The following is a 24,260-nucleotide window of genomic DNA, read 5'->3' on the forward strand; positions in this document are numbered from 1 at the left end:
CCCCACCGAGCCCACGAGATCAGTTTCCCGACCGATACCTGCCATTTTCGAGCAAAAAAAAAAAAAAAAAAAAGACTTCAAATTTCTTCTCGTGCTGTAGCTTGCCTTTGATGCGATAAAACTTTTGGTCTCGTCTTATCTCCTAACAGACCAGTCTCATCCAGTGCCGCCCTAAGGTACTAACTAGCTACGAAGTACACGGGCACACCGGTAAACGCTTATCTCCTCTTCCTTGCGAGAACCGACCGCGCGGGGAAGAGCGAATACTAGTGACTTGGGCATCGAAACGTCCAACCTGCCCTGGGTACATTAGTAGTTTCTGAAGGACCCTTATCATTGTCGCGCACTGCATTTCGAGGCGTACGCGAAAAGAAAGGACCATCCTGCATCGCACCCTCGCTTCACTCCGCTGTCCGAGCCCATCTGATACCATGCCTGCACCCTCCCCAGGGAATTCAACCCAGCCAAGGCGCTCCGCCCTCAAGGCCGACGGCGAGGCCGAGCGGGTGTCCCCTCTCAGCGCTCCCGTCAAAGGTTTGTACACACATCTCGAATTGTTTCAAAACTTTCCTTCCCACCCCGGCCGAGCATGACAGCATCTCGACGAAGCGTATCATCTGCCCAGTCCCGCCGCGGCACCCTGAGATACGCTAACTCTTATCGGTCAGGGAGCACAAGCGCTTCGCCTGCCCAAGTGGGAGCTTGCTCGTCCCGCCCTTTCTCCCCCTCTTTTCTTGTTTCGTGGTCGGAGCGCACTTGTGTTAATACATGGCAGCTGTTCAGATCGCTGAGCCCGCGCCCTCGCCTGCTTCTCCCGATGACCTGCAGGTGAAGAAGCAATTCTCGGCCGGTGTCGCTGCGAAGCGACTCAGCGGACGACCCCCTCTTCCCGCCACCCCTTCGCGGCCTTCTACCCTCAGCCAAGCCAGCTCGGAAGGTGGCCAGAACTCGGCAGTCGCAACCTCTTCTACCGCCTCCGGAGAAGAAGTCCAGACCCAGCAGCCTCATGCTCATCACCGACACAAGCCCGATATGGTGACCGAACGGCTCCTGTCCCAGGTGGCAGAGTGGCTCGAGCGGGAGAAGGTCAAACAAGCCAGCAGGAGGTCCCGGCGGTCCCGCCTACGGGGAAAGACACCGCACAACGATGTCAGCATTCCGGTTCCCGAACCGGGGAGGCCCCGCGCCGATTCCATCGAGTCCGACTCGAGCGAGGCGTCACTGGACCGTCTGCAGAGGATCTTGGACGAGAGCATGGCCGCCCTGGGCTTGGGTTCCCTCACGCAACCTCTGCCGCGTTTGGGACGGAGACACCGAAAGAGATCGAGCAGGAACCTCGCCCGGGCCGCGTCGTCCGACACCGAGTGGCTCGACGACGACGTTGTGGTGCCCAGCTGCGATGCCTTCCTGGACAATTCAAAGACTCTTGCCTACAGCGGCGGCAAAGCCAGTGCCGAAGACGGGGCCTCCGTCTCGAGCCGTAAGGAGGAGAAAGAGCGACAGCACTGGATCACCTTCAAAAACGAGATAATCCGTCTGGCGCATACTCTGCGCCTCAAGGGCTGGAGGCGCGTCCCGCTAGACAGCGGCGAAACCATCTCGGTCGAGCGCCTTAGTGGCGCGCTGACCAATGCCGTCTACGTGGTGTCGCCGCCCCCGGAGTCCCTACTGCCCCGGGAACCCGGCAAGAAGCAGCCGGGAAAGGTGTTGCTGAGGGTCTACGGGCCCCAGGTGGATCACTTGATCGACCGGGAGAACGAGCTGGGAGTGCTCAGACGGCTTGCTCGGAAGAAGATCGGCCCCCGGCTGCTAGGCACGTTTCTCAACGGCAGGTTCGAGCAGTACTTGAATGCCACGGCGCTGACCCCGGGCAGTATGCGTGAAGCGGACACGTCCAGGCAGATTGCCAAGCGTATGCGGGAGCTGCATGACGGCATTGAGCTGCTCGAGGAAGAGAAGGACCAAGGGCCGGCGGTGTGGAAGAACTGGGACAAGTGGGTTGGTCAAGTCGAAAAGGCGGTTTTGTTCCTCGATAGACGGACCCTCTCCCATTCCCAGAACCCATCAAACGGCGCGTCGAAATCGCCGGGTTTCGTTTGTGGTGTGCAGTGGCCCGTCTTCAAGGCGCTCGTAGAGAAATATCGCCGATACGTTGATGCCTACTACGGCGATCCTAAGAAGATACGCGACAGGCTTGTCTTTGCCCATAATGATGTAAGCCGTCTCCCTTCCCTCCCTTCCTTTCCACTTCCTTCAACTACTAAACTGGGACGCTAACCACCCCCCTCCCCCCTCCCCCCCGGCGCGCGCCCACCAACTGCAGACACAATACGGTAACATCCTCCGCGTCCGGCCCGACGACCAAAAATCGCCGCTGCTCCAGCCGGCCAACGAACACAAACAGCTGGTTGTGATCGACTTTGAGTACGCCGCAGCCAACGTGCCGGGTCTAGAGTTTGCGAACCACTTTACCGAGTGGGCCTACAACTACCACGACGCCGTCCGGCCCTACGCCTGCGACACGTCGCGGTACCCGACCCCGGAGCAGCAGCGGCGCTTCATCAGAGCCTACGTGGACCACCGCCCGCAGTATTCCCGCGCTGACTCCCCAGCTGCTTCTGCCGGCGCCGCGGCCGGCTCCGCTCCCTCGCCGTCTGCCAGCAACGGGCTGCACGCCGTGCCGTCGACGAGCTCGATCGTCGACTTCATGTTGGACGCTCGCGCCCCCGCGGGCGGGTGGAAGGAGGAGGAGCGCAAGAGGGAAGAGGAGGCCGAGGCCAAGGTGAGGGCGCTCCTAGAGGAGACGAGGCTGTGGCGGACCGCCAACAGCGCGCAGTGGGTCGCCTGGGGGATCGTGCAGGCCAAGATCCCAGGGCTGGATGCGGCTGGCGGGGCGAAAATGCCAGGGAAGGAGGAGGAGGAGGCGGCGGCGGCGGGCGCCAATGGAGAGACGGAGAGCGAGGACGATGCCGAGGACGAGTTCGACTACCTCGCCTACGCGCAGGAGAGGGCCTTCTTCTTCTTGGGAGACTGCGTCTTGAAGGGACTGGTCAAGCCCGAGGAGCTCGGAGATGAGGTCCGGGGAAAGCTCAAGTTTGTCGAGTATTGAAAGCCGGGCGGCGACGGTTGATATGTCTTCATGAACAAACCGCAGACCGAAACGGAGGCGAAGTTTTTCTGGCTTGGTTATTGTGGTGAGATGCGAAGAGGAGGGAGAGAGAGAGAGGAGAGAAGGGTGGAAGACAGAACAGGCCGAGGCCAGCCAACGGTTGGACGGATGGGCTGTAACCAAGTGGAAGAAGATATGTCACTCATTGTACGTAGGATGTCGATGTTAGTGATATGTACTAACTTTCGAAGAATTCTCTTGAGCGGCCGTGGTCTGAATGTACGGAAGCGTACAGGTTCGGGATGATGCGGGCTCTTGGTCTTCGCAACACCATGCTGGCCAGGCGCAAGCCTACCATGCTAATGTGTAGCATGTGTTTCTCCCTGGCTCAGGTGCGGCTTGTTCGCATATATCAAGGCCGAATATCTCATCAACTACGGCGGCCGGTCCTCGGGTGCTCTGGGGGATCGCAAAGCGGCTGTCCCTCTACGGCCGTGCGGGGCTTTCTTTATGTACCTCGTTTGGAGTTTCATAAGTGCCACTCAGAGACATGATGAAGAGTTGGCAGGGAAGAATCCATCGGATCTCAAGATTCCCGGGACATGCCCCGTCTTCGCTGTGTAAGCCTCCTTTCCCTTTCGTTCCATCTTCCATCTTCAATCAGATGAGGTTCACAAAGTCCAGCCATTAGCCGATAACGGGACAATTTGGACGACGTTTTCAGCTTAATTAGCGAGTAGATTGGTCATGAAGATAGTAATCCGTACATCCTTTGCAGGTAACGTAACAGGTGGTTGTCCTTGAGGTTACGCGGAAATCAAAACATTTACGAGAGCGTATCGGAACCAAAACGGAGAGAACCGGCTCCCGTTAGGGAAGCACGGCCAGGATAGTAGGCTATAAGGGCCGGCCACAGAGCGGGACAGGGAACTCCCTTATCTGAGGACTGAAGAGTTAAAAAAAATTCCACGGAAAAAAAAAAGAAAGCAGCATTTGTGTCTGCTTTCTGATGCATGTAGGTCTCCAAAGCCAGTTCTTTTCATGTCCTTTTGCGGTTAAATTAATTATGGCCCCATCATTTGGAGGTTCAGCCCTGCCAGGGACGGCATGGTCCAAGTCGAGAAGAGCAGGGGTCATGGTGGTCCGGGCTCCAGGCACCGGTTCAGAGTCCCCACTGCACTTGTTCTTGGCAACAGCCCCACCCCCGCCAACTTTCGCACACTTTACTACAGTAATACAGTACCTTGCACATCAGGCGCTCGCTGAAAGTACTGATGAGTGACCGAGATGCATGCCTTGGATGTTTGCGTGAGCAGAAAGGCATCACAGTGCCGAAACAAAATGGCGCACAACGGCTCTTGAAAATTGAGCTTTGCGAAGCACCTGGCAGTGTGTTGTCATTATGGAGAGGGAACCGCTCCAGATCAGCAAAACGCACAACTTCAACGAGAGAAAAGCGGTGGCTGGTAGCCCAACCACCGACTCTCTTATCTCCTGCCCAACCTCGCACAAATCCGCCCGTGAACTATTCCTCTCCTTGTTTTGGGGCACGATACATTTTTTTCCTGCATCATCAATGCATCATCGATTCTTGTTCTGAGCTTTGGATGGGCAATTGACCGCGCAGCTCCTGTTCGTGTGGTGCCTGTCGCCGGCTCCTCGCACTCCGAAGCATGAACTCCGACTCGCACTCGCACTCACAAAACTATCGCAACTCACGCAATTCACACAGCTTCAACTCGGAAGAACATGTGGAGCAGCCTCGTACGTGTATGCTGCCCATCATCTGATATTAGCGCCGCTTTGCTCATGGCTGTGTGATAGGAACGCATCTGCAGCCTTCGCCCGAGGTGAGACCGGGACAGGATTCTCCGTCAACCGTTGATCCGTCTGCGCGCCACTTGCAAACGCAGACGACACATCAAACAGCCGCCCCTTACAATCAGTCTTTTCCGGCCATTCTGCCAGACGACATCTTCACCCCCGCCACCGTCGCCCGATCGTACGGGCCTCCCGTCATCATTGAGGGCCCCTACCGCCGCGTCCCGGAGATTCCCCCTTTGGCTCCGTACGAGCGGTCAGACTGGTCGACGTCAATGAATCCCGCTATGGCGACCGATTTCCGGGATGAGCTCGCCCGGCTCGACGGCGTTATCACCCCGGGCGTCGACAACACGCCCTTCATCCACTACGCCATCGAGGCTCTCAGCCGAGACCGGGACACTGGCTTCTCGGCTACCAACTCGGGCAGCCAAAGCTCTTCATCCGGGCCTGCCTTCGCACCACCACCACCGGGGCATGGTCCTCAGGGACATGGCCCTCAGTCCTACCAGCCCCAGCCACCACCACAACAGCAACCCCCTCCGGCCTCCGCTCCTCTATTGTCCCACCCTCCGGAGGCCCATCCCCATGCCGAGACCGCGCCGCCAGACACGCGGCTGCAGCCACTCACGCGTCCGTTCATGCCCGGGCCGCAGGAATCTGCCCAGTCGCTTGCCGAGAGCCTCCTGAAGAAGGGCTCGCGCCCGCCCCAGCCTCACGCATGGCGGCCCGTCGAACAAGACGAGCTTCTCGTCACCGGAAGCCACGTGCCACTGCCAACCTTCAGACCATGGCCGCTGCGGACTCCGGCACTCCTTGTCTTTATGCTCCTCTGCCTCCTCATGATTGCGGCTCTGATCCTGAGCGCTGTCTATTCGCAGCTTCACCAAGGCCTGCTAGAATGGGACTCACTCTACGGCGGACGGTACTTCCTCTTCCGCATTTTCCCACAGCTAATAGCTGCTCCGATGCTTCTATATGCGCAGCACATGGTTAGAACCATGTCCCGCATGATTCCCTTCGTGCGACTGGCGTCCAAGTCGGCCGAAGAGAGGGAAGGCGCCCTGTTCCAGGAGCTCTACCCCTCGTTCCTCTGGCCGCGCTTGGCCGGGCCGTGGAACGTCTGGGTTCCGGTTTTCGTCACCTGGCTGGCGAACTTCACCATCCCGCTGCAGAGCTCGCTGTTCACCGTCATCCTCGTGGAGCGGAGGTGGGTTTGGGCAACCGTCCAGGGCGTCGCCTGGACCCTCGTCGCGCTATACCTCGCCCTGCTAGCCTCGACCGCGATCGCCTGGCGGTATTGGTCCGGCCTGGAGAGCACCGGCGTCATCTGGGACCCCCGCTCCCTAGCCGACATTGCCGCCCTCGTCTCCGAGACCAACACGGCCGACGACTACCGCGGTACCCAGTTGGCCCGGAGCCGCGACGGCATCCGCTTCGCCCTGCGCCGCCGCGCCACCGACAGGCTGTGCTACTGGACCTGGAAAGACGGCCGCCACGGCCTCTGGTACACGCTCGGCAACCCCATGGAAGATGCCGACCCCCTCCTGCCCATCCCGGACCCGGCGACCGCACAGCGAATGCAACGCCACGACGAGAAACATCCCGACCACGACCCTTACCACAACCATGATCCCGAGGCCTCCAACGGCGCCTCCCGCCACCAATACGAATACCTCCCCCTCCCGCTACGCACCTCCCCGCTTCTCTGGGCAACCATCACGGCGACCGTCCTCGTCATCGCCATCTTCGTCGTCACTTTCCTCCCCTCCACCCGCCTGGAGAAGGGATTCCCCCCGAGGCTGCGCACCGCCCCGCGCGGGGGCGCCTTCTCCCCGGCCGACTTTCTCTTCGCCTTCCTGCCCTCCCTCCTCGGCATGCTCGTCTTCCTCGCCTATCAGACCTTGGACAAGCACCTGCGCGTCCTGCAGCCCTGGGCCGCCATGTCTTCTTCCCTGTCCCCGTCCTCGTCCTCGTCAACGACGACGACGACAAACCCGCCGCTCGCCGGCGCGCCCGCCGAGGCGAGCGTCCTCGCCGACTACGCGGCCTGCGCGCCGGGCGAGGCGACGGCGCGGGCGCTGCGTAACGGCCACTGGCGCGTCGCCGGCGTGTCCCTGCTCGCCGACCTCTTCGTCCTCATCCCCGTGCTGGCGGGCGGCTCCTTCATGGCCGTCACGCCCCGCGGGCGCGCGGGGGGCGGCGGCGAGGAGGAGGGGGGGGAGTGGGGCGAGGTGCGCATGTTCGCCAACCAGGTCGCGTACGGCATCCTGCTCGGCCTGCTGGCGCTGTACGTCGCCGGACTCGCGGTCCTGCTCCCGGCCCGGCAGGCGTTCCGCATGCCGCACGGCGTCACCTGCCTGGCCGAGATCGTCGGGTACCTGGTCAACTCCGAGATCAGGGAGGAGCCCGCGTTCAAGCGGTGCGTGAGCCGGCGGGAGATGGCGGGCAAGATGGGCGCCGGCGGAGACGCGCCGGCCGGCATGCAGACCCGGTGGGTGTTTGGTTTCGGCGACGGCGACGGCGACGGCGGCGTGGGCAACGGAGAGTTGGGTGTGAGGAGGGTGAGGAGGTTTACCGAGAAGCGGAGGGTGAGGAAGAGCCAGATTCGTCGGCCGTTTCTGTGAGCTGGCCCGGGGAAAAGGGGGCATCACGGATGGGGGCGAAACTTATGATGGGAAACGATACCAAAGGTGGTGGCACCTTGGAAAAAGATCAGTGATCTCTTGTCTGGCTTTATCTCTACCCCTTTATTTCGTCTTTCTCTCTCGATTTTTCTTTTTCTTCTCTTTTTTTCTCTTCCTTTTTTTTATGCATGGGCCGGCGCCGAGTTGTTGGGTGACGAGCTATGGATGATCATGATGAGTCCGGTTGGTGTTTGTCCAACCAACTTGTTCTAGAATAATGTATCATGACAGGGCGATATGGGGGGTCTGTGACGACTTAACCAGAATGACTACGACTGTGTATGTATGCGTATCGGAGATGGTGGGGTTTTGCAGGCTGTAGCAGAAATGGAACTGGGTTCTGTAGTACAGTACATACGGATCACATACAGCCAGACTCTCCACAATATGCACCAAGGGAGTATAATACCCTTCAATCCAATTTGCTGCTGTCTAATTGGCGCACGCTCAAGGCCAAGTCGTTCAGAGTCACCTGAGCAGGCTGTATGCATTCCGGAGTAATCCGTACCTGAAACGCCTTGGTGAGACATGAATCACACACATCATTCACTGCGTCATCTGTCTGGGGTGCCCATACCGGTGAGTGTGTGGGAGTGCCAGCCTCGTTGTGGACTGAGACTTGAGCATAACTCAGGGGCCACCGTCGGATAGATTGATGGGCTGGCGGACATTCTTTACACTAATTAGTTGCATTAATAGCCAACTTCCTGACGCGTATCTTGTCGCGAAACGAGTGAGTCGCGTCTGAGTCAGCGAAAGACGAGCGAAATAAGTGAGAAACCGCGTTTGGATATCGAAAGCCGCAGCTGGAACAATATCATTTTTGCCAACGGAGGCTATTCTAAGTGGAAGCGAATTCCATAACCTGTTCCCACCACCACTCTCTCCCAAGCAGCAGCCCATAACTCAGATCCAGGGCTAATCCAGAGGGGACTAACCCCCCTCCCCCCAAAAAAGAAAAAAAAAAACTAGATCTTAAAACACAATATATCATATCCCAAACATCTATCATCCTCATATCATCATCCGGCCGTAGCCATATCGCATTGTCTTTCCCCACACCCCTCCAGCCGACGCCATTGCCCTGCATTTAGCAGACCCTGTGCAGACCCGCAAGAGTAGAGGAAAGAAGAAGAAAAAATAAACCCCCTGTTGGAGAATCGGAGTAGAAGAGAAAACGGGAAGAAAGTAAAGGACTTTCCCAACCAGCGGTTGCCCGCCTCTTGATAAACAGAAAGACAGAGGAAGGACCAACCCATCAAGCAGAAGAGAACAGAAACAATCGGGAAAAGGAAAAGGTCAAGGTAGAAGAAGTGGAGGAAGGAAATGAAGTCAAGGATATATAGAGATATCAGAACAGAATAGGAGAAGACGGCCGAGTCAATCTCCTCCTTTTCTCCTTAGGATCCTCCCCCAGAAGAAATCTACCCTCCTCCTCCCCGCCTTTTGTCCCCCGTACCCCTCAACCCCTCCTCCCGGGCTAGCGCTACCCCTTGGCAGATCCATGCTCACAACTGCTCTCGATGCCGCGGCCTTGACGGCTGCAGTCGTGCCGCCCTTCCTGTACCCTGCCGCCGCATTCAGCTTCCGAGCTATGCCGATCCTTGCGCTGCCGCCATCGCTACTATCGCTGTCCTTGCTCTTGGCCGCAGAAGCTGACGTGGGTGGCCCCTCATCGCTCACGCTTCGCTTATGATCCGGACGTTGTCCGAGTCTCTTCTCCCGCCCGACGGGACTTGATTGATGATGACGGTGGTGATGGTGGTGACTGTGGTGAACTAGCCCGTGCATGAAACGGCGGGCCAAGTTCCTGGTGGACTCGGTAATGCTGGATGGCCGATCGTCCTCCCCGCCGTCTTCGTCGTCCGAGTCTGTTTCGAAGACGGAAATGTGCGGTGGCGAAGAAGAACGTTCCGTGGGCAAGGGCGGGAGCGGCCGGTCGTAGTAGATACCGGCACGGACCAGCGGTCTGCTGTTGGTGGAGCGGTTTAGAGGCTGATTTTGCCGTTGGGTGTTGGCTAGATTCGGGAGTGATGGTGAAGATTGAGCTGAAATCTCTGATAGAGAAATGTTGCGGAGGTTATTGTGTGGAGGAGAGTAATTCCTCACTTCGAAGGAGGAGCAGTTGGGGCTCTCCGAGGAGTACCTGGTCGAAGGGGATCCTGGTGGAGTTGGCCCGGGACTCCGGAGTAGCAAGGGTATTGAATCCGGCGAGCTCGCCGCGCTGGAACCCGCATGCCTTGAGCAGGGTGTTGTGGCCCTTGAGGAGCCCGATCTTGGCGTTTCTGTTGCGTTGTTCTTCCCGCTGGTGATGGCGGCCCGGGATCGTGGGGGAGATGGGAAGTCATAATAGAGCGGCGAGGTCTCCAGCCCTGGTGGTTGCCCATCTAAACATATCTGCAGTCGCGCGGGACTGCGCTTCGGACAAGGGTCGGTCGAAGGAAACAGAGAATAGCAGGCTTTTTGAGGAGTCCTTGGGGGCTGGAGCACTTGTTCCTGGCACGATGTAGCCACACGCCGAGCTGTCTCGTCCGTCTGGCTCCCCGAGTCCACCGGGCTACGCGTTGTTGGAGAGGAGTCTCCACGTGTCAGCGTAGGGCCTCGGGCTGTGACCTCGCGAGACCCAGCAGAGTCGATGAGCGCGGGATGGTTCGATTTTACCCTCTGATCTCCCCTCGCATGCCAGGAGTTCCATGAGTCGGCTTCCAATGTTCGAAATTGGGGGTCGTCCTCTACCGAGACATCAGAACCGTGGTCTTCCACCAGCTGTGGCGGAGAGGAGTCGGACCCCTGAGAGTTCCGAGCGGTCAAGTGCTGCTTTGGATAATAGTGAACCAAGTCTGAACGGGGATATGAGAAGTTGGCTATGTGCTGTCTCGAAATGGAATGCCATCGTCTTTCGTCAGCATCCTGGAAGTTGTCCGGCATAGGCGGCTTCATCAGCCACATGTTGATTGACACTCGATCCAAGGATGGAGATGAGCAGAGATAGAAGATGAAGCTGTTCGCTCCTCAAAATGGCCGCCAAGTAGCAATGATCTAGTCAGTCGATAAAAACTGAAGGAAGCAGGTAAACCTCGTAAACAGGTGTGAAAGCATCAAATGTTATATGCCCGTGCTTCATGCGTCCTGAACACGTATATACCGAGCCCCAGGAACTCTACAAGGAAGGCTAACGGACGGGAGCTTGGTCAGAACGCGCCCACTTGCACGATTGGTGATTGGAGGAGAAGGGGGGGGGGGGGGTAGGTGAAGAAGACATACATGTAGACTAATGCGAGAGATACGGTGGGCAATCGAGGAATGCCTTGAAACCCCCCATATGCCAGTACAGTAATGTGCTGATAAGCAGGGTGAGTGGCACACGGAGGGGCACAAAGGCGCAGCGAGGTACGCCATTGCATTGCTTTGCCCACTTCTTAGGTGGGCCGGATTCAGCGAAACGCAGTAGGGGCGCGTCAAAACGCGTCCTGAGATTGAGTCTGGCCTTGGCCATTGTCCGTGACCGATGCGTATGACGTAGTAAGAACGAGCGCCAGGCCGCCGAAGAAGCAAACTGTTGGATATCCCGGGAAGTATAGCCGGGTCGCCAGTCTAGCAAGCGCAGCGATGCGTTGCTTATTGGGCGGGCAAGGCTCAGAAAAGAAAACTTGCTGCTTTGGTGTGCTATATGTATTGATTGATAGGGTTGACAGAGTGACGGAGTAAAAGGAGTACAAAAAGTAACGATCACATATCAGGCGGAAAGCTGGAAGTCGAGGGCTGAGAAGCGCAACTTCCCTACGAGCCCCTCCCATTTTTACGGCCATAGGGCAAGTGCTAACAGCCATGTGAAGTTGGTCCATATACGAAGCAAGGGCTCAAAGACCTCTCTTTCCCTTTCTAGACTGGGGCCGAAGGTAGCCAAAACCAGCCAGTCCAAGACAGGCTGCAGTGAAGCGCATCCATCACTCTCTGATTCCGTTGTCCGATCTTTCAATCTCTAGTCGGAAAGTGGACCGCAGGAAGTGGAAGAAGGTGGGCCTAACACCCACTACGAGCATGGATAGCCAAGACATTCCGCAGTCGTGTCCAAGGCATTCCGGATTCAATACCCGGCTCTGGCACCAGAGGCGTCTCCAATTGCTTTTGTGGGCTGCTGTCTCGAACCACCCTTGCCTCCTCGTTTGTCGATCTCCCGGTGCTCCACAGATGCCAAGATTTGCCAAGAAAAGAGATCGACCCAATCGGAATCCGCTTGCGCCATGCAACAGCGATTTCAGAACTGCCTTGAACAGGATTCGAGACCAGGAAAGCCGTTAGGCATCATTCCATTGGGGATGACCTTGTTACTCTCGCATGAGGAACGCGCAGAAAGTTGCGGGTTATACGCATAGCAAGATCGATGTATGTCAAGCTGCTACAGCCCAAGTTTGCTACTTGCCGCCGTTCAGGTTGCTTGCTACGATTCTTTCAACCAAAGGGTGTTCCCGGTTGTTCCTGTGTTGGGCGGAATCAACAAGGAGACAAGAAGCATTTGCAGAGTAAACGTCGGACCCCTGAGAGTTTGTGCGCGTTCTTGCTACGGCTCGTGATTTCATGAGGTTTCTTCGTACCCCACCGATGCAGAGATCGGAACATGCCGTAGAGTTCGATCAGGTCCTCTATCCGGAAGGGGCGGACTTAAAACCTACAACTGCCAGAACTACATGCCATTGCTTCCATAGCAGGCATATAAGTCCCTAAAATACCTCGCCCTCCAATCTGGTACCTGCAGGCACCAGGTGTAGTGTATGTGCGAATACTAGGTGCTGTGTCTCCGGGTGCTTGTAGATCTGGGCCTCAACTGCCAACTGAAGTCCTGTTTGGGAGAGATTGCAGTTTCTCGTTCCCAAACTGGAAATCCACAATTTGACTTTTGTTCTCCCACCGCATCCCCACTTACTACTGCAGCTCAAGTAAATTACCCTGGTATTTCCTGCTTCTTCCTACCATTTCTTGTTTCTTCCCCTGACTTCTTCAATTCCTCACTAGCAACAGTCCGAGGGTTGACACCGCACTCAGGGTGGGCGAAGGGCTACAAGTACTCCGTACACACACTCACTGGAGCTACGGAGAAGCCAACAGCAACGTACAACGCCGACAATGCTCCAAGGAAACAGAATACCGAAAGGCCACGGCTATGAGTCACGGCACGGCCCCGATTACCAACCACATACCTGTTGATACGCAACGCCAGCCTTATAACTGGCCAAACGGTTTTGTATGATGTGCGGCCCGTGCTAACAAGATGGAGTATGAGATCGTCACATATAGGTCCTTGCTGCTCTCAAACCCAACATGGGCTCCGCAAAAAGCTAGTGCTGCAACCCCACCAAAGATCGCCTTTGCACTGTATAAGAGGGTACTATGCTACCGTCGACACATCTATCTCACCGATCCGGATGTCCCACCGGTCTGATCTGGTACCTGCGGGAATGTAACAATTCCCTGTGCAGTATTCAGCGAGTGAAACCTGCTCCACAGGCCCCGAGACCGGAAACTACGCCCTGACTGCCACGCTCTCCATAGTGTAGTCACCTACCCTATGGCTGCTTGGGTGGTTGAGTTCAGACACGTACGCCTCTATGAGGATGTCGCCTTTGACCTCGAGGATTTAGGAGCTACGCAACTTCGATATTCACACACCAAACATACCCTTGTTTTCTAAGGCGGAACGGTTCCTCGATTCCGTAGTCGCCCAGTACCTACTATGATCTGGAGACGGATGTCCGCAAGCACGACCTAGAGTCGTCACAGCCACCCGCCCCTCCGCCTCCGCGAAAAGTTGATGGAAACGGAGTGGACTGGGGGCCAGGCCACACACGGTTTGTCGCCGGAACTCCGAGCACTTTTTGATGGTTTGATATTGTGCTAAACTGGCGTGGAGCCGGGATAGTACGCACCAAGTCTCCCTCAAACGTCTGGCTAGGCGTGGGACCAATCGGTTCTCCGTACCCATCGCCTCGAACATGACGGAGCCCAGAGGCTGGTTGAGCGGATACAGCGTTGGTGTCGAGGCTGTGGCCGTGACCAGCCTGGCCTCTGCTGCCTTTAAGGCGTCACCAAGCGAGTAACTCATGTCTTCGTAGTTGGCAGACAGACAGAGCAACCTAGGAAGATGATGGTGACAAGCAAGTCAGCAGGGTTTAAAAACAGTGATGGCCCGACACACTAGGGGAACATATCTCCTCTCATTCCTCTCATACGACTGAACCTGGAGGGACATAGAGCCTGAGATCTCCACCATGACAGGAAAGTCCACGAAGAAGGCAAGCTTTACGTGACTTCAGGCGCCAAGGTTCAAGAGGAGTATAAGGTGAGGTCTCGATGTCTGAGTGCTACTGGCTTCGGCTTGTATGACTGAGATGAGGTGCTACCGAGATTTTCACTAACACTTGTCACCTTGGAAAATCCGGTCGTCATACATTAAGTTTCAATGTTTTCCAGCCATGGATGGCCACTCAAGCACTTGGCCGGAAAGCTCTGACTCTTAGACAGCCTACAAAGTAAATCATCAAGGGTTCACCTTAGGAACCTGGGTATTCAGTAACCCACTCTCAACTTGCGAGTTATGGCCTCTGCTCACGCAGGCACGGTTATTAGCAGATCTGCTCTAGAACCATAAGGTATGTTTAGTTTGCTGTGTCCGTGAGAGATCAATACGACGGAGGCCGCCATCGCAGGGCTTGGGTCGAATAATTGCTCTCAGGAAAAGCCTACGTCACAGCGATCGAGGACACTCAACTCAGCTGAAGGTAAGGTCATTGAAGAGTGAGAGACCACCGAGTCTTCTAAGTTTATATCTCCATTGGACCGTGTGAACGCCAACACGACTGGAAAGTTCGTGGCCGTATGCTGCAGATAGCTCTGCCTTGATTTACCTTGCCGCTGCTCGATACCGGAACCGTGGGATAATGTTGGAAAGGAGCCTCTTCGTGTATGAAACAATTTGCTTCTTGTGGCTGTTTGCTGACTCTTTGAAGTCGGGCAGCGAGTTTCAAAAAGAAACAAGAGGCCCGGACCAGGAATTATACCTTCCTTGGACATGGTGTTGCTTTAATCCAGGTGCAACGTCCGCTGTCGAGCAAGAAGAGGGGTTATATCAAGCGTCTCTAGGTTACATACATTGGGATATCTCCCCTTTGTGTCGTTGTTAGTATGCAACAGCTTCCTACTGTCTCGTTGTAAGCCTTTTTCTTTTATTTTCTTAACTTTTTTTTTATTTCTTTTCTCCTTTCAATAGTAGAACGCATCCGAGCATCGCATTGTGATCGCGGGGCTGCAGCCCCTTTGCTCACGCTGCTGGTGTTTGTGGTAAGAGAACCCTTCAACTCCCACCAAGCTTACTATTTCGCCGAGTGATCATCATTGGGCCGGCAAGGTGAGTGCAATGCCAGGCCAGAGCCAAGAACAAATTGGATCTCTGGTAGGGTTGAACCCTTGAGGCATTGAAGCCGCGAGGTATGTGCAGAACGAACAGGGCAGGAGCAAAAGAGGGTGTGAAGGCCCCTGCCGGAACCGCCCTATCGGGAAGGCTGGGATCTCAATCCAAGCTGCGATTGGTGCAAAGGGACCCATTGTTTCGTCACTCCTGTATGTACTGCCAACTCAGAGCTTTCCCCTCCTCTTGATCTTAGTCTTACACTAGTCACCCAACCCCTCTATTTTTTTCAATAGACGAGATTTTCGGGGTCGGTAAGAGCGATTGAGCGCTCAGCTACGAGATTGGCGAGGGAGATTGGCAAGAAGTATCTTTGACAAGCCGCTGTGAAGCTACCCAGGTGCCTGCAGATTCCTGACGTGAAAGGGCCTGCGTGGGAGCGACGCTGATTCTGCGTGGACTCGTGGACTTGGATACCCTCAAGATGGAATGCGCAAGGAAAGCACAGGAACCAGATCATCCGAGCTCCAGCGAGCTGATAATGCATAGAGGGTCTAGTATACGCTATTATACCCTATAGTCCTTTTTTTTATAGCGGCCGGGTCGTGTAATTCGTCCTGAAGGCAGGTCATCTGTGACCGCACTCCGTAGCCGCCGCCCCCCCCCCCCTCCCTTTCCCCCTCCTCCAACGCCAAATAGACTGTTAGGAGAACCACCGTTTTCCCTCGGTGTTCAGACCGCTTGACAGCAAAAGTAGAGATCGGAGACGGAGGAAGCTTAACGAACTCATCCACGACCTTCGTGTCCCTATCAGAAGATACTTAGCTCAGCTGAGCCAATCTAGGCCCGTGCACCAGTTAGCGCTTCATCCCCTGCCAGTTGCTTTGTTGTCGGCAAGTGCCAGAAGAGCTCAGCTCTCTTGACCGATCTTTCAAATTCGCCAGTCGCCCAATTTCAACGGCTCTAGCAACCTGTTGAGCTTCGGCCGGATTGAACCCTCGTTTCGCGCCATTGGAACTCGAGTATGCCCTGCGCCAGCAGCCAGGCACTCTATTTCCACAGTCATTCGTTTTAAGCATCGCGGCGGTGTCTTGTCGTGCTGCCGGGATAGCGGTAAGTGACAATTCCAAGCTCGGCCACGAGAGCTGGTCTGGCGGGCAAGCCAGCTAAGCATCGCGAGACCAAAAAAACGACAAGAGGTCCTGACAAACCTCCCGACAGCTTCACTCTCTCTTGTCGCAGGATCCGACACAGCCAGGCGCTAGATGCTTTGAGATGCCCAAGCAGTCACTCCTTTTGTATTAAATCGCATTTTTGCCGCTGCACGACCACCGACCTACTCCGTACCTGCAAGCGCTTAATGATTTGGCCAAGTCACTCTTGGTCCCTTTTGCCAGCCACGCACTTTTTCGAGTCCCGCCTCCCGCTTTTCCGCACAGCGCCCAATCACTGCTACCTCACTGCAACCTCACAAGCTTGCTCTTGCAAGCTTGTCGAAGGCCCCTGTGCAGTGCCCGAGAGCAGGCCTCTTCGCCCCATTCTTCCATTCAGTCCCGTCACCACCCAATCCTTGCTTCTCCGAAGAGGAAATCACGGGGGCATCCCTCCTTTCGTGTAAACACCCACCCCAGCATTTTCCAGGGTAAGTTGTGTTCGACTGCCCCCCGCTGCGAGGAGCATCCCCGCACACAACTGTGCCCACCGCTAGTATCTGACCCTGAGTTGTTTCCACACAACAGCAACCGGACTTTAGCAGCAGCAAATCCACGTCACCACTGCGCGTGGTGACTGTTCGCCTTGTCGACCACACCAGCGTTCGCTGGTGCCTTGGGAGACCTTGCTGCTGGCAGTCAAGAAGTGTCGTCCCCTCGTACCTCCAGCGAGTTTCACGGAAGCCCCATTACCCCCGTCCAACAGCGCCAGCAACGGACGCTTCCTCGCCGACAAGGCTCGTTGACCTCCCGACAAGAAGACAGATCGCCCACTCCATCTTCCCACCGCACCCTCCGCCGAACTTCTCGCTTCTCAGCCAGTTCCAGTCCGAGCCCCCGCCCGCCCGATCCCGCGCCGCGTCGAGTCCACCTCGAAGCCGCTACCCTTGGCATCACTCCGCGGCCCCTCTTCTCGACCCTCGGTGGAGCTGCACGAACTGCACCGGCCGAGCAAGTCTTCCAATCCTTCCGGCGGCAACTCTCCCAGGAGTTGAGCGACGATCCCGAAGAAGCGTCGACTGTTCAACCGTCCTCGTTCAACCCGGTCCCACAAACCCCCCTCCAGACAAGACCCAAGCCCCATCCGGCCGTCCGACTCTCCAAGCACACCAGGAGCGCTATCCTCTGGGCCCTCGAAGAAGCCCTTCGAAAACCCCATCCTTTCACTCCGGACCCCGTGGAGGAGAACGCTTCGATGGCAGATCTTCTGGGCGGCACCAGCGGCCCTGCCACAACCAATGGCCACGCTACCTCGTCTTCCCGTCCGACTGCGCCTCCAGCCCAGACGGGATCGCCACAACAAGTTATCCGCGGTCCCCGCATGATCATGCGCGAGCGGGCAGAACGTGAGGCCCGACAACGAGCGGAGCGAGAGCAGATGGAGCGCGCCCGCGCCGAGGAGGAGGCTCGGTTGCTCGAAGAGACACAACGCCGGGCGGCAGAACAGAGATCACACGTTGCTGGCGCTGTTTCGGGCGGCGACATAGCCGCAGACCCGGCGGCTCAACGCCGGCAACAGCGTGCGCAGGAGGCCCAGGCATCTTCGCGAGTCCCTGCCGGTATGCCTTCGGCTTCCGCGCAGCACCCCTCGGCAACTGTACCGCCTTTACGCCCAACGAGAGTCCCGGAGACAGCTCAGACACCGCAGAACTTTAGCAGCTCTGCGCCCCAGCCCGGTGTCAACGCCCCAGCACCTGCGCCGGCGGCGGGCGAGTCGTCCACCCAAGGCGCAGGTGCCGCCGGAGGAGGCACTACCCGTATCAAGAACACCTTCCCCCACGCCTTCGAGCGGTGGGAGGCTCTCTCGGCCCATTGGGAAGGCATGACGAGCTTCTGGCTGCGGCGACTCCAGGAGAACACAGACGAGGCCGGGCGCAACCCGATAAGCACACAGCTTTCGCGGCAGGTTGCCGATCTCTCGGCCGCCGGCGCTAACCTCTTTCATGCCGTTGTCGAGCTGCAGAGGCTCCGCGCCAGTTCCGAGCGCAAATTCCAAAGGTGGTTCTTCGAGACCCGTGCCGAGCTGGAGCGGCACCAGGAGGTCAACGCGATGCTGGAGGCTCAAATGGAACAAGAGCGACAGGCCAGGGCCGACGCCGTCCGCAAGGCTGCGCAGCACGAAGCCGAGAATGTGAAGCTCCAGAAGATGGTGGCCGAAATGCGGCGAGAATTGCTCATCTCCAAGGAGGAGGCTCGTCGCGCCTGGGAGGAGCTTGGCCGCCGCGAACAAGAAGAGCGCGATCGGACAGTCTCGCTTCAGCAAGGTCACCCGACCATTGTCGGCGGAGTGCAAGTCGTACCCATGACCCAACATATCCCGAGTCGCACTGCAAGCCGGCACAACCGGTCGGGCAGCCAGGCTGCCGACACGTCGGATTACATGGCCGGGCAAACGAGTCAATATCCTCCCGCAGCTTCGCCCTCGCACGGCGCACCGCAGTCGCCGGCCCCGGCGGGCGATCCGAGCGCTAGATACTACCAGCAGGGCGAAGCCAGCGGTCAGGAAGCCGGCGACTACGGTGCGGGCTCGGAGGCGGGATACAGTGAGGGCGAATATATGGTCGATGCGAGGGGAAATTATCTGAGAGATGAGCACGGCAACAAGATCCCCTTCCACAGCCCCTCCACTTCGCCGAGCAGGGGCAGACGGCCGGATGCCGCCGCTGAGGACTACGAGAGCCCGGCCTCGCAGGCGCCCACAAGCTACCCCCCATCTAGTTCTCACTGGGCTAGTCAGCACGCCGGCGTAGGCGACTACACGGGCCAGGGCTTTGCCGCGCCTGGCTGGGAGACCATGCCCCGTCACCACCACCCCACCCGGCTGAGCGACGTGATAGAGGAGGATGAGCGCAGCCGCACATCAATGAGCCATGCAAGTCGCGCCTGAGCCTTGCTCTTCTTGTATGCTTGCGTGCGTGCGTGCGTGCGTGCATGCGTGCGTGTCCTGCAAGATCGAGCATGGCGAAAGACGATCAAACATTGCACCTACCAAACCGGCGCGATGACATACAACAGGGGATCATTGGATTGCGGCTTGCGGCTCGTCGACTCGGCCATGTATCTCTCTATCGGCGGATCTCGGCTTTCCCCGGATGCATACTGCATCGCATAGCATCTCATCATCAGCAGGCGGCTTGTTGTGTGTTCAGCATGAGCATTTGTTTCTTTTTCGGCATTTGGCGTCTGCTCTTCTTATAGAGTGGCTGCGGCCACCTTGGCAAAGCAAGACCCTTTCTCGCCCTGTTGACCATGGATCCTCCGTCAGCTTCGTCCGAAAACACTTCCGCCCTGGTAACCTTCCGCCCAGCCGATCTGAGGCAGCTCGGTCTCTTCATCGTCATTGTTCGGTGTACGACGTTTCCTGAATACCGGTGAATGATACGGAGGACCGACAATGGAGGACGACATCTTTGCGAATACGACTTCGGCATCTACACTGCATATTGTGATTTTCTCTCGAGTCCGCGTTTCAAGTTCTTAAGCTGGTTTCTGCGCGGCGTTCGCTTAGGAGAAGCAAGAGATTGGCTTGGAGATTGCATGCATCATATCTTCTTCTTTCTTACATCTCTTTTAATCGCCTTTTCTCTTCTGGTCCGTTGCATCTGAGGTCTGCTGCTGGCATCAAGCTCGCTCTTTTCTTGGGCGAAGCTTCATGTGAGACCCGACAGAAGATCAGGAGGGAAAAGGCAAAAGTTCGACATCGGAAGTTATGGGGGTGTTTGGGTGGCCATGATGGTAAAGAACAGAACGCCTTGTTTCACGAATCGGAACGGAATAGACGACATCAGCACGGCATGGCATGTCCTACCTTTTTTGACTTGTTCGGAACGCCACGATTAGGCGGATCCCGGTTCCTATTCGATCGACCACCTCTCTCCTGGATGGCCGGTTTGTTACTCTGTCTCCATGGTGAGGCGTTGCGGAGCGGTGGTGAAGAGTCGGAAGTGGAGGACATAATCGTAATGTGGAGGACGGGGCCGTCGTGGATGTGTGGTTCGTGATGAGCAGCAACGTCGAGTCATGGGATGTCGGGGGAGGGAAAAACACTTTATCCCTTTCCCGGAGTACAACCTAGAAGCCGGAGAGGGAGGGATCCGGGCCGTCTTTTTGTACTTGTAGTGAACTTGATGGGAGATGGAATGAATGGGACGATTTTGGCATGTTATGCGCGCTTCAAGGTTAGAACCCCTAGAAGCCGGGTTCCGTGATATTCCACTTCGGTAAAATTGTTGCAGCTTGCCGAAGTTATCTCAAACCATCACCACCACCCGCTCGCTCTGGGCTTTTTTTGTCTGGTGCTCTCGGTGCTGATGGGAAGATACCTTACTGCTTACAGCCGCTTACATGCCCCAGTGGTGATTTTAATTGATTGACAATAACGTTCTCTCCTTACACTACAGCGGCAGTTGGTTCGGAAACGTCCGCTACCCAAGTACAGTAAAGCCAGGTGGGGCGGGACCCTAGAGGTCCCTGTACTCCGTACTGTGTAATCCGTATGTAGTGTATACTTGGGCTCCACCGCAGGCTTCGCCTGGCAACCTCGAGTCGGGCAAACAAATGGCAATCAACAACCTGGGCTCCAACTCTTCTCATTCGTTAGAGAACCCATTGATTCTGATTGAATTATTACTTTCCTTACATCAGGGTAATTCATACAGGCAATTGGGCTAACCCGATCTCTTTAACACGACTTTCGAACGCCCCTCGTGAAATATACGGCTTGGGGGAATTGAACGGGGAAGTTCCATTCCCCAACAGAGCGCGTAGAAGCAAACCGCCATCAATCTCGTTCGACATGGCGGGCGTTGCGGCTCCCATTTACAGGTATGTCTAACCTGGCGAACATTCTAGAGAATACCTCCATGGTTGTCACTTTCGGAGCTGTCTTGTCGAGCCAAATCCACCGATGCCGGCGCGGTCAGTGTTTTTTTTTTTTTTTTAAAAAAAAAAATACAATCAGCCATGCAACGCGATCGCGAAAGTCGGAGCCTCTTTCGCTAACTCATGCCAGGAACTCCCTCCGGGGGTTGACGACAACCGCACTACCAACACGTTGTGCTGCACGTCCCATCTCTCCCCGAGTAATACGGGGGTTGAGGTGCGCATCGTGCCTGAGCTCTGCTGCGGGCACGAGACGGCCTCTGACTGCTGCTCAGCTGCCGCCCACAAGGACCCGGGTTGTTGTCGGGCGGGCGAGAGGGTTCAAGACCGACGTCAAGGTTGGAGGTTCGGGTCTGGAGCCGCCTCCCTTTGCGTTTGCTTTTGAGTGAGCTTTTTTTTGCTTTCCAACCTCGTCAATTTCCGGTATCAGGTCATCTCGACCGACTGACCTGCGGAACAGCATCGACGGCGTCCTGCTTCACGTCGCCAAGCCGATTCCCGGGGCTGCTGAGGTGCTCCGGTTCCTGAACGACTACAACATCCCCTTCATATTGCTCACCAACGGCGGCGGCAAGCACGAAAGGGACCGTGTCCGGGATCTCAGCGAGAAACTGGGCGTCCAGCTGTCCACAGACAACTTTGTCCAGTCTCACACGCCCTTCCAGGAGCTTCTCGAAGGGCCGGACAGCCTGCGGGACAAGACGGTCCTGGTGACGGGGTCCGACTACGAGAAGTGCCGTTCCATCTTCAAGGAGTATGCAGCCCTGCCCCCCTCCGCTGAGCGCCACCTGATATAATACATATATATATATATATATATACGTCCACGGTGAACGCGTCATACTGATTCTGAGTTCTCCACCAATGCACCTGCAGATACGGTTTCCAAAATGTCGTGACTCCAGCCGACATTTTCGCCGCAGACCCGACCATCTTCCCCTTCCAGTCCGCTTCCTCGTACCCCCACCCGAGCCAGCCCCTCCCCAAGCCGCTCTACAACAAGCCGACCCTCGACCGGGCATCCCTCCCCTCACATCTCAAGATCGACGCCATCTTTGTCCTCAACGACCCCCGCGACTGGGCGCTCGACACCCAGATCATCACCGACCTCCTGCTCTCCCACGCCGGCTACCTGGGGACCTACTCCCCGCTCAACGGCAAGGGCAACGGCGACAACGGCGGCGGCTGGCAGCAGGACGGGCAGCCGCGGCTCTACTTCAGCAACGCCGACCTGCTGTGGAGCGCGGGCTACCACCTGCCGCGGCTGGGCCAGGGCGCGTTCCAGGCTGCGCTGGCGGGGCTCTGGCGGCGCATCACGGGCGGCGCCGCCGAGCTGCGGCGCACCAGCATCGGCAAGCCCTTCGCCGAGACGTACCGCTTCGCCGAGCGCGTCCTGGCCGCCCACAGGCGCGAGGTCCTGCGCGCCATGGGCCATCATGTCCTCCACTACCAGCACCACCACCAGCACCGACAGGATCCTCCCGCTGATCTCGCTCCCGATGGTGGCAGCGGCGGCGGCGGCGACAAGGGCGGGGAGGCGGCGCTGCGGCGGGTGTACATGATCGGGGACAACCCGGAGAGCGACGTCGCGGGCGCCAACGGGTACGCCAGCCCGGAGGGGACCGAGTGGGTGCCGGTGCTGGTCCGGACGGGCGTGTGGAGCGAGGCGAGGGGGGGTAAGCTGGAGGGGCGGTTCGAGCCGAGGACGGTGGCGGACGACGTGACGGCGGCGGTGAGGTGGGCGCTCAGGAGGGAAGGATGGCACCGTTGTGTGACGGAGGACGGGGAGCTACGGTGATGGGGAGCTTTGTGGTTCCTCTTTTTCTTGGAAAAGGGGGGGGGGGGTTTTGAGGGGTTAGATAACTCTTTCAGTGCGGTTTAGCGCATAGGATAGATATGGCGCTCGGAAGTTCTCTCCGTACCCTCCATTACCCTCCATCAGGATGACGATGGTAGTCTCCGGGGTGCAGCATTGGATATGGCGGGCCAGGTGTCCCCCCCCCCCAACAAACAAAAAGGAACAAAAAGGGAAGAGGGTTGGTTCTGAGCTTGCTTGAGTCTACACAGTTATCCCATGTACTGCTTTGTACGGCTACCTAGCAAACGCTTTTTGTGAGGATAGACTCGGGGAATGCATCGTTTGTATCGAGAAGTGTCGGAAGCTATGGAGCTTCCAAACGTATTAGCCACGCGTTCGCCACAGCGTATAAGGCGTCGTTGCCAACGCATTGGCCAGTTTCTTTGTCTATAAATATCAGTCGTTTTGTCTCCTTTGTAGATAGTTCAACAAGGCACTGTCTCCTTCGTACAGCCACCTACTATAGACTGCTTTCAACGCTCCCGGAGCTCCTACTACGTTCGGCAGTTATAAGCCCGGCGCCTTGACTGCTCCTCTGCCGACGTATCTTTAATATTAGTGGTAGCTTCTTTCTTCGGTTATAAACTCTCTTACCCTGCTTCTATACGTATTTAATGACATATCTGTCTATTATGTCTAAGACCCTAGTTAACACTTTTATACGCCTTATAGGGCCTAGTTCCTAGAACTTGTAGTATATTAAACCATAGTTATAAGCTGAATTCGCTAGTATATAGGGATTTGTTGACCTTGATAGTAACTATGAGCTAGATCTAGAAGTTCTGTAGTGCCTAACTTATAAGTAAGCTAGAGATAACCTTATCCTAGCTTCCTAGGAGTAACTCTAAGAGGGATTATCGCCCTTAATATCTATAGACTTAATGCCTTCTAATATAGCCGTTATAGCTAAATTCATATGATTATAAGACTCCTTTTATAAAGATATCATATACGTTATAGATGTTAGTAAGTAGATAGGATAGCTATAATGCTAGCTAATATATATTATAGATTCCAAACTTTATAAAGCTATAAAAGGGTATAAGAAGAAGGATATTAACCTTATTAGGGGGATTATCTAAGCGCTTTACTCTATACTTATACTATTTGTCATAATGCTTTATATAATAGTTACTATATAATATATAACTAGTCTTAATATAGCTAAACGTTCAGGAGTCAATCTATAGCGCTAGATTTATAACTTTAATGTTACCTTCTAGTAAGCTATCTAATATAATATTCTAGAAGTATAGGGTATATAAGGACTTTATACCTTTCTTAACACTAT

General features: G+C 56.3%; 6 protein-coding genes across 6 annotated transcripts; 4 read left to right on the forward strand and 2 right to left on the reverse strand.

The window, feature by feature from the left end:
* The first annotated feature begins 68 nt into the window (after positions 1–68).
* MYCTH_2297591 (uncharacterized protein) lies at positions 69–3,260 on the forward strand. The gene is made up of 3 exons (XM_003659918.1): positions 69–534; positions 776–2,214; positions 2,324–3,260. The coding sequence occupies exons 1-3, from the start codon at positions 432–434 to the stop codon at positions 3,107–3,109; spliced, it is 2,328 nt and encodes a 775-aa protein (XP_003659966.1). The 5' UTR covers positions 69–431; the 3' UTR covers positions 3,110–3,260.
* A 1,111-nt stretch (positions 3,261–4,371) lies between these two features.
* Positions 4,372–7,730, forward strand: MYCTH_2297594 (uncharacterized protein). The gene is made up of 2 exons (XM_003659919.1): positions 4,372–4,873; positions 4,934–7,730. The coding sequence occupies exons 1-2, from the start codon at positions 4,783–4,785 to the stop codon at positions 7,555–7,557; spliced, it is 2,715 nt and encodes a 904-aa protein (XP_003659967.1). The 5' UTR covers positions 4,372–4,782; the 3' UTR covers positions 7,558–7,730.
* A 1,029-nt stretch (positions 7,731–8,759) lies between these two features.
* On the reverse strand, positions 8,760–10,868 carry MYCTH_2297595 (uncharacterized protein). The gene has a single exon (XM_003659920.1). It carries the CDS (start codon positions 10,564–10,566, stop codon positions 8,998–9,000), a length of 1,569 nt encoding a protein of 522 aa, XP_003659968.1. The 5' UTR covers positions 10,567–10,868; the 3' UTR covers positions 8,760–8,997.
* A 1-nt stretch (position 10,869) lies between these two features.
* Positions 10,870–11,441, reverse strand: MYCTH_2297596 (uncharacterized protein). Its single transcript, XM_003659921.1, has one exon. The coding sequence runs from the start codon at positions 11,111–11,113 to the stop codon at positions 10,889–10,891; it is 225 nt and encodes a 74-aa protein (XP_003659969.1). The 5' UTR covers positions 11,114–11,441; the 3' UTR covers positions 10,870–10,888.
* A 4,853-nt stretch (positions 11,442–16,294) lies between these two features.
* Positions 16,295–20,036, forward strand: MYCTH_2142157 (uncharacterized protein; the record flags this gene model as incomplete). The annotated part of the gene is made up of 3 exons (XM_003659922.1): positions 16,295–16,317; positions 16,651–16,661; positions 16,833–20,036. 3 exons carry the CDS (start codon positions 16,295–16,297, stop codon positions 19,115–19,117), a joined length of 2,319 nt encoding a protein of 772 aa, XP_003659970.1. The 3' UTR covers positions 19,118–20,036.
* Positions 20,037–21,019: 983 nt separating this feature from the next.
* MYCTH_2297601 (uncharacterized protein) lies at positions 21,020–22,949 on the forward strand. The gene is made up of 4 exons (XM_003659923.1): positions 21,020–21,147; positions 21,242–21,496; positions 21,572–21,865; positions 21,988–22,949. Exons 1-4 carry the CDS (start codon positions 21,137–21,139, stop codon positions 22,907–22,909), a joined length of 1,482 nt encoding a protein of 493 aa, XP_003659971.1. The 5' UTR covers positions 21,020–21,136; the 3' UTR covers positions 22,910–22,949.
* Positions 22,950–24,260: the final 1,311 nt, after the last annotated feature.

The sequence above is a fragment of the Thermothelomyces thermophilus genome, chromosome 1 (assembly GCF_000226095.1).
Source record: "Thermothelomyces thermophilus ATCC 42464 chromosome 1, complete sequence".
Classification (NCBI taxonomy): Eukaryota; Fungi; Ascomycota; class Sordariomycetes; order Sordariales; family Chaetomiaceae; genus Thermothelomyces; species Thermothelomyces thermophilus.